Raw genomic sequence first — 15,863 nt, 5'->3', positions numbered from 1 at the left:
TTTTGAAAATCATTTTCAATTATTTAAGATCGGGTTACTGAGGTGGCAGACCAACCAGACATTTGGATTAAAAATGTGCATTTATTGTGATGCACTCTTGCGTCAACTTGCACTCTCTAATATATCAATGAATATTTTTTGAAGCAAAAAATAAAAATTTAAATCTGAATCACCGATTTATGAAAGATTTAACATTGACTGATATGCAAACAAGTTTGAGTTGAAACATGAGGAGGAAAGAAAGCACTTCCAAAATTAGTGCAAATTTGGAATCACTTCATGCCATACCAGTTGCGCTCAGAGCAAAAACTCCATATTTGTGTTCACTGTTATGTTTTTAAGTCAGCTACCAAAAATAGTGCATTAGCCATCTGTGTTTTAAGCTTTGCAAAGCACAAAATATGACTTTTATTTAGACAGGTATTTATTTTACATTTTGCATTTAATGACTGAAAGCCAAATTCAAAAAGATTAGCAAATCTTCATTGGCAGTAGATGGCTATACTTTAATAAGAATGGTGTCCGCAGTGTAATGGTTAATGGGCCATTGATGTCTGCTGACTGAGTCAGTGAAATACTGCTCCATCAAATAAACAAGTGTTACATGGAACAAATGTGACAATTACAGAAAATACTAGACACAACATTTAACAGATACAGGCAGTCCTAAGACTTGCGAAGCAATTGGTTCCCAATAACCGTGTCATAAATTGAAATGTCACAAGTTGGAGCCGGTTTTCTTACAGGGACAATGTTAAAAATATGGGATTGGTTCCTGAACCAAGGCAGAGTAACCTATTTTCACTGAATAGTGAAAAGTTTTTGGAAATTTGCTCCAACATAATTGCCTTACAATAGTGTGTTTCCCATTATATACTATGCCTACACTTTCAATAATACTTCTATACTGTAGCTAAGAAGTAATTTGCCCTTCCTGTTGTTATAAGGTGGAGATGCTGGCATTGGACTGGGGTAGACACTGTAAGACGTCTCCAACACCAAGTTCAAGTCTTAACAGGTTTATTTGGAATCACAAACATCCCGAGCACTGCCCCTTCATCAGGTGTATTGCTTTGCCTTGCCTATCCTCCACAGTGCATTCCTTCACACTTCTCTATACTTCATCATCTGACGAAGGAGCAGTGCTCTGAAAGTTCGTGATTCCAAATATACCTATTGGATTTTAGCTGGCGTTGTGAGACTTCTTACTGTGTCTTCCTGTTGTTGTGGACGGTGTAACCTAACAGTTGGTAAAGACCCAACTATTCAGTGGTATGATGTCATAAAGTCAAAACCCACATTTTAAAGTCAAAATGGGGTATCAATTTATAAACATTTTCCTGGTCACATTCGATACATTAAATTTATTTGTTTGGCTGGACATTTAGGACAATAAAAGTAAATACTCACTCTAAAATTTAATCGCTAGCTTTAGTGGTGTTGGTAGAGAACTGGTTTGGAGTAACGAGACACACGGTGGAGATAATGGGTGGATTTCTCAGTTTTTGAGACTGTGAGGTGGCAGGCACCTCTGGCATCCCCTTTTCCATTGGCGAGAATAGTGTGATCCTGCACCAAATTCTGCGCTTGGAGCCCAATTCATTATGCACAGGTGGATTCCTCTCTGAAGCTTCTGGCAAGCCGGCAGCTGATTCCTCTGTCCGCTGTCAATTGACAGGTTCAAAAATCCCAGCACCATATTTAAACACCAGTCCAGCTCACTCAGATCATTCTCTCCAGCCCACCTTTCTTCACCAGACTGTACAGGACGTCAGCAACCCAGTGGAAAAAGGCTAGCAGCCTCAAGAAGAAGTAGGTTCCTCAATTCAACCACCTTTCCACTGATCCCATCACCTGTAAGGTACCCATGTCCCACTTGGACCTTCACCCGCCATGTCTAGAGTCTTTGTGCGTCCCTTTCTGTAAACTATGTGATATCCCTTTGACTATTTGTTTGTATCAGGGTCCAGTTATCCTCCCCTTGGTCTTCCCTCTATTTTCCATTGTCAACTTCTTCATCCATCTCCTCGCCCCCTCCCGCTGCCTGCCATCATGAGCTTTTGCCCTTCCTTCCTCCCTGTACATGCCCCCCCTTGTCCTAGTCAAGCCATCCCACCTTGCCCCACACCTCACCCCCCCCAGTCAAACTTTAGGTATTTGTTACGGTGGCTGTATGAGTCTCACAACACAGTTCTGTCCAGGCAGACACTGGTGTGTGGCGTCAGGGGAAAGGAGACCCCTGTCCTCCCCAAACCAGAGATGATGTCACAGGAGGGGCCATGGGTCCAGCAGCACAGAGCTGCCCATTAAGACCAATTTTACATGGAGACGGAGGGCAGAAATTGGTCTGCTCTGGCAGAGTGGTCTACAGGACATCAGGAGCAGTGCACCTCAAAGTCTCTTGTAAACAGAGGACTGCCTTGTGCGCTCCACTCTTTAACAATTGGGCTTTAGATTGATGTAGCTTCCTGCTGACATGAAGCAAGGTTGGAAGGCATGATGGGATGCTGGCAGGCAGCTGTTTCAAAGAACACCAGCCAGTAGGAAGACCGACCTTCCATTAACTGGAGAATTGTGATGTTATTTGACATCAATAGCTTTTTGGCTCTCGTCAGATTCTTCACTCCTACCCACCACCAAACCCGTCACCGGCGGGATGGAAGAATTCTGTCCAAGGGATATGTATTAAATTAGCAGAATGTAAATAGTGATGCTCCAGTGACTAGTACTGGGACTACGGCTCTTCACTATATTGATAAAAAGATTCAAGTGTAACATTAGAGAAGATTACATCCATGTTTGCTGATGGCACCTTGTTAGTTGGCCCAGTAAATCATGTAGATGAATAGAGAAAGTAGGTCAAGTGAGCAAATGGGAAAGAAAATGGCAGATTAAGTTCAGTGTGGGGAAGTGTGAGGACAGCCACTTTGAACCTGAGAAAGACTTATCAGGGTATTTTCTAAATGGCAAGAAGCAAGGAAATATGAAGGAGAGAGAGAAAGGTTCAAGCAATCATTAAAAGCTAGTGAGCAGGCACAAAAATTAATTTAAAAAGCTAATGGAATGTTGGCTGGAATACAAATGGTGGAAGTTATGTTACAGTAATATAAACTCATGTCAGATCAATCTGGAGTGAATTGCCTGAAAGGTTGGTGGAAGCAACATTCAGTAGCAGCATTCAAAAAGATATTAGTTAATACTATCCTTTATAAGGAAAACATTGCAATACAATGGGGAAAGAACAGGGACCGAGAGCTAATTGATAGCTTTTTCAGCTAGCTAGCAAATGCACCAGATCTCCAGAAGAATATATTGGTCTTAGAATGGGTGCAATACCAGAATGTCACCAGAATGTTACCTGCGCAAAAAAGACTAGAGTTAGGTTATGAGAACAGATTGGATAGCCTCGGGTTCCTTTGAATACAGGTGACCAAGCGATGATCTAATGGAAGTACTGAAGATTATTAAAGAGCTTAATAGGGTAGATGGAGACGATTTCTTATGGTAGGGAGTCCAGACCTACAATTTGTTCAGGGACTTCTTCATACAAAAGGCAAGAAAATCTGAAATTACTTGCTCCCAGAAGTCTGTCGAGGCTCGGTCAATTGAAAATTTCAAAACTGAGATTTATATATTTTTGTTAGGTCAGCATGATGAAATCAAAATGGGTTAAGATACACAACAGCCACAATGTCACTGACTGGTTCTACAAGCTTGTGGTGCTGAATACCTACTCCGCCCATTTCTTATTGTTTTACGATTTGATTGCATTCTTCTGTTTATGAAAATGTGCAAAAGAAATACTAATGGATAACTGTAAACCACCAACAACTAATTAACTAGTGGAATAATTTTCAAAATTATTTTCATAGAATCATACACAAGGAGGCCATTTGGCCAATCAAGCTACACCGACATCAATCCAACCCAGGCCCTATCCTCCTAACCCCATGTACTTACCCTGCTAATCCCCCGATACTAAGGGGAAATTTAGCATAGCCAATCAGTCTAACCTGCACATCTTTGGACTGTGAGAGGAAAACAGAGCACCCGGAGGAAACCCACCCGGACATGGGGAGAACGTGTAAACTCCACACAGACCTGAGCCCGGATTTGAACCCAAGTCTCTGGAGCTGTGAGGCAATAGTGTTAACCACTGTACTGTCCTTTGTATCAGTTTCACAGTCAACCTCCCAAAACCCTCTAAGATTACATTTAAAATATAAGTACAAGGTTAAACAATCTGAAGTAATTCACTGAATCTGTCCAATGTTTGCGCACAGACTCAGAGAGCAGTATTTTCCACCCATGCTTGCTCCAATGCCAGAAAATCCCACCCGAGGTCAATGGAACTTTGCATGAAATCTTGCTAAGATTCCTGTAGTGGGCAGTACTGGAAAATTGAGAACTAAATTTCACTCCATTTCCATAGTTCTTATTCTTTACCTGCTCATTTTCTCACACTTTGGGCTCTGCACATCAGATTTATAGCTTTAGGTACAACATTATTTTTAACTATTTCTCTGGGTGGGTGTTGTATTGCTGCTGCAGTCCAATATATATTTCTCCACCATAATTACCTCCTGTTGTTTTTGAGCTGCCCTACCTTGTCCTATGCTATGCTTTTTTTGCCTTGCCCTTCCCACCATGTCATGATTAGTGTCAGTTAGAAATCGAATGAATTCGCTTTTTAAAATATTTTGGTCTGATGAGTGGTATTTCTTAATAGTTTTGATGCTTTTCTGTGACGATAATGTGGGAACATGTTACTTGCCGTAGAATGGAAGGAACTTGAAGATGGTTACATTGCTATAGGTTTTGTTGACTGCATTATCACTGTGCTAAAAGAAATCAAAGCAAATTTGAGCAGTAAGTAAATTTTCCGATTCATACACACTGGGATTTGTTAGCGTCAAATTTTGATTTCCGGCTTAATATTGTTGCAGTGGATATTTGCCTGAGCATAAAATTATAATTTTTCAAGGCTCATTAGGCACTTCCAGTACAAGATCTTTAATCAGTTCCCTATTCAAAGCATTGATTGCATTAACCCCGAATATTTGTTACGGGGGAAGGTGCCAAAGTACACTGGACTGTAATCTGGCTTGGTAGAATGGCCAAGTGGCAATTTACATTCGCCACCATTCAATTTATTTAAAACATGTTTCATTCATAAATTACAATACTATTTCAAGCAATGAAATACAATTGTATTTTCAATTGATTTAGGTATTTAGAAATATTTTATCCAGAGCCAACACTGACATTGATCCAGGCCGCTATTGGTGCTATATTACTCCAGTCTCTCCTTCCCTGAATCCCAGGCCCAGTTTGCCTTCAACATTAAACTGCTTCCTGATTCCTAATATGTTGATACTGTCTTCAGGGTAGGTAGGCTTGAAGCAAGATGACTTCACCCATAAATGCTACATCCTACGATATTCCCCTGGGCTAATCTTCTTCTACCCCGCTCCCAAATAGCAATCCAGAGGGAAAATGGTTGCTGATCCTCTGCTTCCATTGTGCTGTAGAAGAATTATGCCTCAACTTCCTCAAAACTTTGAGTGGGATTTTCCGTAAACCATTCCCCCCTGCCTCCCCAAGGCAGATTGCATTGGCCACTGGCAAAATCGGCCAGTCCCGCCGATATCTATGGTATTTGGCGTGGCTTGCCATCCTGATGCCAGAGAATCCACCACAGGCAGCTGCCTTCGGCAGAACTGAAGGATCCCACTGGCATGAAGCCCACTTTTACTGGTGTCTGCATCTGACCGGTCCTGGAGCTTAGTTTCAATTTGATTCATGCGTCACAGCCATTGGCATGAATTTGAGCCAGAGTTATTAATGAGCCTGTTGTGAGTGTACAGTCTGGGATCAGCTGGTGTAGATTGGGTTGCTGCCAGGAAACATATCTGCGCAGTCAGAGCAGTGATGGGCACACCCCCTTATCCCTGGCACCTCACCTCAGGAGTAAAACACAAAGCTGACAATGTGATGGGAGTAATCACACATTTATCTTCCGTCTCGCTCCCCACTGCAAAGCCTTCACATTGTCTCTGTTTAGTTCCTCGTGACTACAACCTCCCTTATGGTAACTTTACTTGACTCAATCATGTTGACAATCTACAGTTCTGGAGTTGCAGTTTCAGGAATACTTTGTCCTACTGGGAATGAGCGACGGGCTATAGGTGTGTGTGACACGTGGCTAAGAATAATTAAACTGTTTCCCATTGGGCAGTTGGCTAAGAAATGAGATAAGGTGAACAGCACATCACTGCGAAATGTGTAAACATCAATGTCTTGGGAACCTGGCAAATTTGAAATGGAATCATTAATTTTCAACCATGAATAAGGCTTCAGATGTAGGCAGTAAAGTCAGGTGACTTTACTTTGAACATTGCCCTTTGGTACAACCATAACCATAGTAAATGTAAGTAAATGCAACATGTATCAGCCATCAATCAGCTGAAGAAATGTTGGTGTGCTGTGGAATTGCTTGTCTCATTGAAGTCCAAAGATGTGCAGGTTAGGTTGATTGACCATGCTAAATTGCCCCTTAGTGTCAAGGGGGGCTAGCAAGATAAATAAGTGAGATTACAGACATAGTGCCTGGGTGGGATTGTTGTCGGTGTAGGCTCAATGGGCTGAATGGCCTCCTTTTGCAATGTAGGGATTCTATGAGGTGTGCTGTGTTACTGAAAAAGTTTGGAATCTCTTTCTTTGGATACTACCCTCAAGAACTGTTGCAGCAGAACCCTCAGGCTGAGATCATTGCCCTTCGATAGCCATCTTCCTGTACCCCAGTGGAGAATATTCCTCCTCAGTTGCTAGATCTGTTCTAAATCAATCCCATTTAGCATAGTATCAGGCAGTATGATGGAGGCATTCTCAGTGTGAAGGTAGGACTATATCTCGTAGGACTCTAGTTGCTTTGGCTATGAACATTCTACCAATCTGTGACAGCTAACTTATTAAGGATGGACTGAAGTAGGTTTTCCCCTGGTGTTGGTTCACTCAGCAGTTTGAAGCTTAGTCTGACAGCTATGGCCTTGAGGTGCGTGCTTCTAAGGTAATCTTGGAATTGGTCATTCAGGTCCCTCACCCAGAGTACATTCTGTACTCTTGCTACCTTCAATGCTTCTTCCAACTAATATTCAGTGTGAAGGAGCACTAATCCATCATCTGAAGGAGGAGGTAGGTGATAATCAGCAGGTTTCCTTTCCCAGTTTGACATGGTGCCGCATCCATAACCATGTTGAGGACACCTAAAGCCATTCCCTCCGAACTGTATTCCACTATGCTGTCACATCTGCCTGCAAGTACTTAGAGATGATGATGAGATGTGGCTCAAAGGTATGATTCTCCAAATATTGTTTCCCAGTCTGTTGGTGATGGGCCAGTAAGTCAGCTCGTCCAATTTTAGCACAACCCTGGATGAAAATGAAGAGCATTTTGAACAGTGGTTAGCACTGCTGTCTCTCAGTACCAGAGATCGGGGTTCAATTTCAGTCTTGGGTGACTATCTACACCTTTTTTTCCCTGTTTCTGTTTGTTTGCTTCGGGTGCTCTGGTTTCCTCCTGATGCCCAAAGATTGTGTAAGGTGGATTGGCCATACTAAATTGCCCCTTAGCATCCAAAGATGTGCAGGTTAGGTGAATAACCCATGGTAGACACGCAGGGTTACGGAGATAAGGCAGGTTGTGGGCCTGGGTAAGATGCTGTTTCAGAGAGTCGGTGCAGATTCAGTGGGTTGAATTGCCGCCTTCTGCACCATTGGGATTCTATGGATTTATGACTGACTGAGTTGCTTGTGTTTTTGTCATGTCTGATGCCAAAGACAGTGCCACATGATTCATCTGGTGTTATCACCATTTTTACGGTGGTTTGATACAATGGAGTGGCTTTCCAGGCCATTTCAAGGGTCAGTATTTCTGTGGGTCACATGTAGATCAGTTTGGATAAGGAAGGTAAATTTCCTTTTCTGAAACACATTCACGAACCCGATAGATTTTTACAACACTAGTAGTTTCATGATCACTAGTATTGGTTCTGGCTTTTTTCTCCAAGATTATTGACATTCCACCAGCTGTCATGGTGGGATTTGAACTCATGTCTCCAGATTATTACTCCAGGTCTCTCAATTGTTAGGGCTTCTTGTAGAATAGTTTAAATATTTTACATTTAGTAAAGATGCCATTAGCAGTTATCTGCTATCCCCATTTTACAATATATTTTACTTATAAGTAAATGAGGTGGGACAGCCATATGTTGCACATAACAAAAAGTAAAAAGCACAAGTCACTTGGAGGTGCAGGGCCATTTCCACCTCCAGAAAGACTTGATGCTCCCTATCCATGAGGATCAGCAGGACATCCTGGAGCTGCAGCTCTTCCCTGCACATGATGAATTATTAGTGCTTGCCCACATTATTCCCAGGAGAGAAGGATCAGGCTTTCTTTCCCATTACAACTCCTACTGTTTATGCTTTTTACTGTACAATTTGGTTCATTTTTGCTGACACTTTTTCTGAGTCTTGAGATTTTTAAGCATGTATATCTGACTAAATCTGCTTACTTTGCTTCTTGGCCATGAAATCTGCATACTGTGAAATTGACAATAACTTTGAGTTATGCAACTTTCTCTGGACCACTCACTGGACTCTTAGTCATGGGACACCATATTCATTCTTCCAGCCACATTTGGTCCAGTTTTAACTCTAACCAATCTGATGGAAATGGGGCGGGTGGTTAAATAGCGGGTAGGGCACATACTGCTGTGTCCCAACATGCTGCGGCTCACAGCCGTCTTAACTAGGCAGTTTATGGAGTTGGCCAATTGGTGCATAGACACTTGCCTCCTCGTTGGAAATAAAATGGAGACCCATGACACTGTTCAGACCCCCAAAATCGTTTCAACTCTGGATGGGATTCTCCGGCCTCACTCGCCTCAAGTCCGGAAAACCCCGCCCGAGGTCAACGGAACTTTGCATGGCCCTGTCCTGCCTGCTATGATTCTGTGGAGAGCGGGATGGGAAAGTTCCGCCCAGAATTGTGGAAGCCCTGGCCTGTCCCCAACTCATCAATAAAAACCTCACAGGAATGGTTTGCCAGAGCAACTGAAGCAGAATTTAAAGGTGCATTTGGATGTAAACAATTGGATTTGCAGGATCTATGTGCCAGTTGAACTGCCGAGAGTTTTGAGCTTCCAGATGGCTCCATTTTCATTTTTTTCCCTTATTATCATAATTAGGCTTCATCTGCTTAACATTTTACCAGTTGCATTTGAACACAGGAACACTTGGAAGAAGAGAAGCAATGAGTTTTAATAGGTCTCGAGAGGTCCACTGTTTGGGCACAAGTAGTGAGCAGGTTGACAAAATCCCACTGTGATAGAATGGGCAGCGCATCAATCATCTTAAAATGAAGGCCAGGCATTAAATGTTTCCCACTTAAACTGTCTGTTCCATTCTCAGTGAATTAAATACGGGGCAATAGGATTGCTCTTTCTTTCCCCATTTGCATTATTTGGGATCTATGTTCATCACTACAGATTTGCTCATAATTTCTTTAATAAAGCTTGCTGGCGTCTCCAGCATCTGATGGCTATTGCAGGATTTTCACAATTAGATTATTGAACTTTTTGATGATTATGCCATTTAATCGGCTTGTTGCATGCTTGCGAAATGTTAAATGATTGTGATTATTGGTGCATCTCTACTTTCTCATTACCGCTAATGAAATAACATTCTTGCAAAGTGCGCATTCATTTGTTGTGCATCCCTGTGCTTTGTCTGCGAATTATAGTGGAAAAATTGACATTTCTCCTACTTTGTTGAGGCAAATGTGGCAGGCAATCGCCAAGCAGACTGGTTAAGTAAAAAGAGGGTGGAATTTAACCCCCAAAAATTGGTGGATTGGGATTAGACGAAACAATAAAACTTTTAAAATCTAAACTTGACCACAGCACACCCACTTCCAGGTTTAATGGAGACAGGGGCAAGATTCTCCCTGCAGGCTTTTGAACCCTGTCCTCAGGTTCAAATGCACGTCAGAAGCCCCTACTATTTAATGCCCCACCTATCTGTTGCTAGCAACCCCCTCCCTGTTCCCCCACATCTTGCCCACACTCACCCCTCCAAGGCAATCCATCCTGAAGTGCAGTGCCAGCAATGGCCATCACTCTGGCACATCCAGTATTGGATAGTTGCTAGTCTCTGTCTGGTCAATCGCTCTCAGGGGGCAGTATTTCTCCCCTGCTTGGGGCTGAAGTCAACAGGAGGTCATGCAGGTAAATGTCTGAGCGTTTTTGAATAGTTGGGCCTTTTGGGGGAAAAGCGACACAGCAGTTTCCCAGCCAGTGAGCAGGCCATCATCACCAGCATTAAATTCTGCCCTCAGTGGTCAAACAGTCAATCAATGTGATTTCCCTGGAATGACCAATTAATGACTGGGGATGGGGAGCGGGGGTGGAACTTGCCATCCAATTAAGAACAGTCAACTCCTGAAACTGGAGGGCCAACCAGTGGCCTTGTAGCTTGAAATAAGCAGCAGGCTGTCATGCCAGCTAACTGGTGAAAAGGGTGCTTCAAAACGGACATGCTAAGTTTTTTAACCTGAAAGTGGCTTATGTGGGGCAGGTCACAGAATCACACAATTGTTATGACACAGAAGGAGGCCACTTAATGGGAGGCACGATGGTTAGCGCTGCTGCCTCACAGCGTCAGGGACCCAGGTTCAATTCCAGCCTTAGGTCACTGTCTGTGTGGAGTTTGCACGTCCTCCCCATGTCTGCATGGGTTTCCTCCAGGTGCACCGGTTTTTTCCCACCGTCCAAAGATGTGCGGGCTAGGTGGATTGGCTATGCTAAATTGATCCTAGTGTCAGGGGATTAGCAGGGTAAATGTGTGGGATTACGGGAATAGGGTCCGGGTGGGATTGTGGTCAGTACAGACTTGATGGGCCAAAAGACCTCCTTCTATACTGTAGGGATTCTATGATTTGGTGCATCATGTATACACTGACTCTCCAAATAAGCATCATGACTTAGTGTCATTCCCCTGCCTTCTTCTCATTCCCTCTGCACATTTTAATTCATGATTGCATCGAAACTCTGTTTAAAGCCAAGGCCTTTCTGTTCTGCAGGATTATGACCTGAGCCAACTTCAGCAGCCAGACTCACTCGATCCTGGATTAGTAAAAGCTCCTGGGATCAGGCGAGTTGATGAGCGACCTATCGGCGCTGAGCCACAGTATCCACTGCGCCCAACAGTTCCTCATCCTGGAGATATCGGAGACTTCATTAATGAGGTAATGACTGGGGCTAACGGGATCAAGGGATATGGGGGGAAGGGGGGGGTTTCAGGATTTTGAACTCCATGATCAGCCATGATCAAAATGAATGGCAAAGCGGACTCAAAGGGCCGAATGGCCTACTCCTACTCCTAGTTTCTATGTTTCTAAATATCAGGATGATGTTCATTACCTTAAACAACAGTGCATTATTATTTAAGTTAGATTGTACATTTTGTCACTATTATCAGTGAAAAGCCTAAATCTGTGAGTTCTGTATCTTTTGAGTTGATGGACTATTCTATCCTTTTCCGGTGGAGTCATTTATGTTAAACTGAGATCGCTGAATTGTAAGCTTAAATGAAAAGATAGTGCAATTTTTTCCATCTGAGTCCATAAGATATTACAGATGGTTGCCACACCAATTCACTTTGCATCAGAGTTAGAATAAAAATTTGTGATTACTATGACAGCTCTGTAGCTGAAGAATTTAAGTGCACTTTACCAGCAGAAAGTCATGAGGTGGGTTTCAAAGCAGTCTACCAATCTCGCTCAGACTGCATTTGGATCAGTTTTATCTGTTCTTTGGTAGTCTGTTGCATGAAGTTTAGAATTTCCCATCCTTTAGAAAAAAAAGTGATGGAAATCTAACATCCAATGTTCCTTATTTCTGGTAGGCATGGAGCACAATCCAGGTTACCCTACCTCTTGCGTGAAGTACAGAATACAGTAAGGGAAGGAACTTGAACTTTTGAATTTTGGAAGTATAGAACAAACAAACAGAGTCTCAGACTGTTTGAAATAACCAGAACTTGGTATTGTTACAACCAGTCCAAAATTCCTTTATGGACCCTTAGACAATATTGCTTTGGAACATGGGTGCTGCTGGCTGGGTCGGCATAATTTGCCCATTACCTAATTGCCCTTGAGGGAGCAGTTAAGCATCAACCACATTGCTGTGGATCTGTCACATGTAGGCCAGACCAGGAAAGAACAGCAGATTTTCTTCCCTAAAAGGTATCGGTGAACCGGATGGGTATTTTACAACAACTGGCATTGGTTTCATGGTTATCGTTTAATTCCAGATTTTTTATTGAATTCAAATTTCACCATCTGCAGTGGCGGGATTTGAACCTGAGCACCCAGAGCATTGCCCTTGCTCCCTGGATCACTAGCCTGCTGACAGTGCCACCTCCACCACAATACCTCCACTGTAAATCATCCTAACCTATTTACTGAAGAAGAAGCTATGCCCAGGATTTTGCAATGTCATGGCCCTAAAAATGACCTGTTTTATATTGTTAAACCTTTTGAAATTATATTCTGTCTTCACTACAAGTTGTATGATTTACAAATCTTTAAAGATTTTTTAAAAAATCTTCACAGGGTCTCAGAGCAGCGGACAACGACCCAACAGCCCCACCCTACGATTCCCTCCTGGTTTTTGATTATGAAGGAAGCGGTTCAACTGCAGGATCGGTCAGCTCCCTGAACTCATCCAGCTCTGGTGACCACGATTATGATTATCTTAATGACTGGGGACCTCGATTCAAGAAGTTAGCAGACATGTACGGCGGTGGAGAAGATGACTAACAGTGTATTAGAAGTGAAGGAACTGTACAAAGGAGGCATCTTTTTCATTAATATTCCCTGCTGACCATAATATTTTAGTGGTGTGTTAGTATTTTTTTATTTTAGAATCTGAGCTGTTAGCATGAATGCTTGTTGTCTTTTTATGCATATTTTTGGTCAGTCAGCAGGAATATCGCTCAACGATTGCTTTACAACTAAAGAGGAAAGGCGCTCTTTATTAACTTGAATTTCTTAGTACAGAAGCACTGTTTTTAAAGTGCCTTTTTGGTACATTTTATCAGATTCCCTCAATCTCAGGAGCGATTCAAATTCAACCATCTATTGATCCCTGGTCCAGTACTGGCTAAGAAGAGAAAATGAACGAACCGGTTTATTTCCACTCTGGTGAATGGACAAACTTTCCTTTTTTGCCTTTTAAACTATTGGTGTAAGATACATTAAAAAAAAATGAACTGTACAGAAACACGTGTATTAACAGCCATGTTTAAAACTGAGCAGGTGGGTGGCTAATCACATTGTATATGTTGTATAGAGCTTAACATTGAAAGTCTAATTGTCAAGCAGTGTAAAAAAAAATAATGGCAGGAAAAGACATTCTGAAGGGACTGGTTAGTCTTCATTAGTATTAAGGTCATTTTCTTTTACAATCTGAAGTCAAACGGACATCGGATTAAGGTAACTTAATTTTTCTTTCAACAGCATTGTTACCCCCTTGGTTTCTTACTGTAGCGTGTACAAAAACGTCGCACAGCTTAAAGCAAACCCCATCTAGTTAATGTTATATGTATAATTGGAGCTTTCTTCTTTTCCTTTTTGCATGTTTTTTTTTATATTGACAGCATAGAAGCTCGCATGGCTGTGGTTGTTTCGAAGAACGATTTCTTCTTGTGTTGTTGGTTCACATTTCAACACAATCATTGCACAGTTAGAGGAAACTTTTTTTGTAATGGTCAACAGCACAAATATTTTGTATCGTTGTTTGTACCATTTTGTACCAAAAAAAAGGGAAGGTAGTCAAAGTTTTGAATGCGTGTTTCTAGTGCCACTGCAGTTATGGTTAAACTGAGTAACAGCTTTTGCAAATTTATTGTGTACCAGAGCGGAATTGGTGCATTTGCTCCTGGCCCCTCAGTGTTATAAATAAAGTTCCCCTTTTAAAACACTGCTTTGTTCTCAGTTCCTTTCAATGGTGGGCTATTTTTAGGAAACATTAATATCATATCTAATGATCATTCGTTTGAAAAATTGTGGGCTTCTTTCAATGATTCGAATGCTAAGAAGATTCTGCCTATTGTGTGTGGTATATGAAAACTGTAATACGCACTTAATAATTTTGAACAATGGGACTTTCATCTGAATTCTTTTCAAAATGTTGCTGTCAGGCAATATTGTGGCTATCCGTGTGTGCAGATAGCAGCATGACGTGGTATTTCAAGCAGATTCATCAGTATAAATTACAATCTCTGAAAGCATTTTGTACTTAAAAGTGCCAGTGGAAAACCCTAATGAGAGAGCTGATTGACTTGATCCTAGCTTTGTGTTAAAGAGTAGCTCTAGTTTTAAAAGAAAGCTGATGTTTTGGTTCTTCATTAAAGTCAATTTTGTTACAATTATAAGGTTGATAAGATTGTTACATTTTAGGACAGTGAAGTTGTGAATGTGAGCTGTTTTGCAGTCTACCTGATGGCAAATCTGAGTGGTTTGATTGTTAGTGATGAAAGGAGAACCAGAGTATTCTCCTGAGGAGATAGTGCAAGGTGTTTACACTTGGGGACAATGGCAGCAGCTGGTGTACTAACAGTGAATGTTCTCAAAGTTCAACAAAAGTGTTGAGAATACCTTGTTGCAAACAGTTATATGTTAAACTGTCCATATACAAGAGAAAAACAGAGTTAGAGTGTAAAGAATAGCCGATCAGCAATTCTACTTAGATATGAGGCCCATGTGGTTCACATTGCCATGGTGAGAAAGCAAGGATCTAAGATATCCCTGAAAACTCAAAGACAAAGTTAGTCTGCCAGGATCTGGGAGAAATTGAGAGCAGCTGGAGGCTGGAAGTCTCTATGGTTCATTGTGCAGGCAGGTGGGTGGAAGCTTGCATTTGGATTGGAAAGACCAAACTTGCGAGGAGTAAAACAAGGCTGGAAGATTTGTCTAGTTTGCACGAGGGGAAGAATCACCAGGAGCAAGAAACAGTGAAAGACAGTTCCGAGATTTGAAATAACCAGGCTGAGAAAGGATTAGAGCAGAAGTAATCCTTATGAGCCAAGCATTGCTTTTAACTGTCCTGTGAAAATTTGAAGTTTATTTATTAGTGTCACAAGTAGACTTACATTAACATTGCAATGAAGTAACCATGAACATCCCATAGTGGTCGCATTCTGGCGCCTGTTTGGGTACACTGTGGGAGAACTTAGCATGGTCAATGCACATAACCAGCACGTCTTTCAGACTGCAGGAAGAAATCAGAGCACCCGGAGGAAACACATGCAGTCATGGGAAGAACTTACAAACTCCTCAAAGACAGTTACCCAAGCAGTGAATCGAACCCCGGTCCCTGGCACTGTGAGGCTACATGCTCACTATTGTGCCACCATGCCACATGTTGACATTAAGGACGGTATAAATATATCCATGAAGTGTGATTTTTCCATTGTGCTGAAAGTAAAAAAGGAAAGTTCTGTCCTGTGGTTTAAAGTATAAGTTGCCGAAAAGATGGTGTTTAGTAAAGAGTGCTTTTAGCCTTTTGTTACAGTAAAAAAAATCTGTAAACATGAAATCTTGTTGTGTTATCCTTTCTGCTATTAACTGGAAATTCAAATTTATGTTTAAAGTTATCGGTCTCTATAGGGATCATTACACTTACCCATGTGCTTGTTTCTTTTGTACATAACGTGTCTGAACATACTTTGATCAGGTAACATCAATTCCAGGTGAGCTGTAGCAGGGATCAAAAGGAGTGCAGAGCTTCCTTGGAGTTA

The 15,863-nt window shown here is 41.8% G+C and overlaps 1 protein-coding gene across 1 annotated transcript in view; it reads left to right on the top strand.

Annotated features, from left to right (window-relative positions):
- LOC145353946 (cadherin-4-like) overlaps window positions 1-15,613 on the top strand; it is a 608,947-nt gene extending 593,334 nt beyond the window's left edge. The window contains exons 15-16 of the mRNA XM_080204964.1: window positions 11,143-11,307; window positions 12,676-15,613. Of these exons, the coding sequence (XP_080061090.1) occupies window positions 11,143-11,307; window positions 12,676-12,882 (372 nt within the window). The 3' untranslated portion in view covers window positions 12,883-15,613. The remainder of the gene's footprint in view (window positions 1-11,142; window positions 11,308-12,675) is intronic.
- The last annotated feature ends 250 nt before the right edge of the window (window positions 15,614-15,863 follow it).

The sequence above is a fragment of the Carcharhinus amblyrhynchos genome, chromosome 16, assembly GCF_965287045.1.
Source record: "Carcharhinus amblyrhynchos chromosome 16, sCarAmb.v2.hapA, whole genome shotgun sequence".
NCBI lineage: Eukaryota > Metazoa > Chordata > Chondrichthyes > Carcharhiniformes > Carcharhinidae > Carcharhinus > Carcharhinus amblyrhynchos.
Note: the sequence above shows the minus strand (reverse complement) of the source record. Positions and strands in the feature narration are given on the sequence as shown.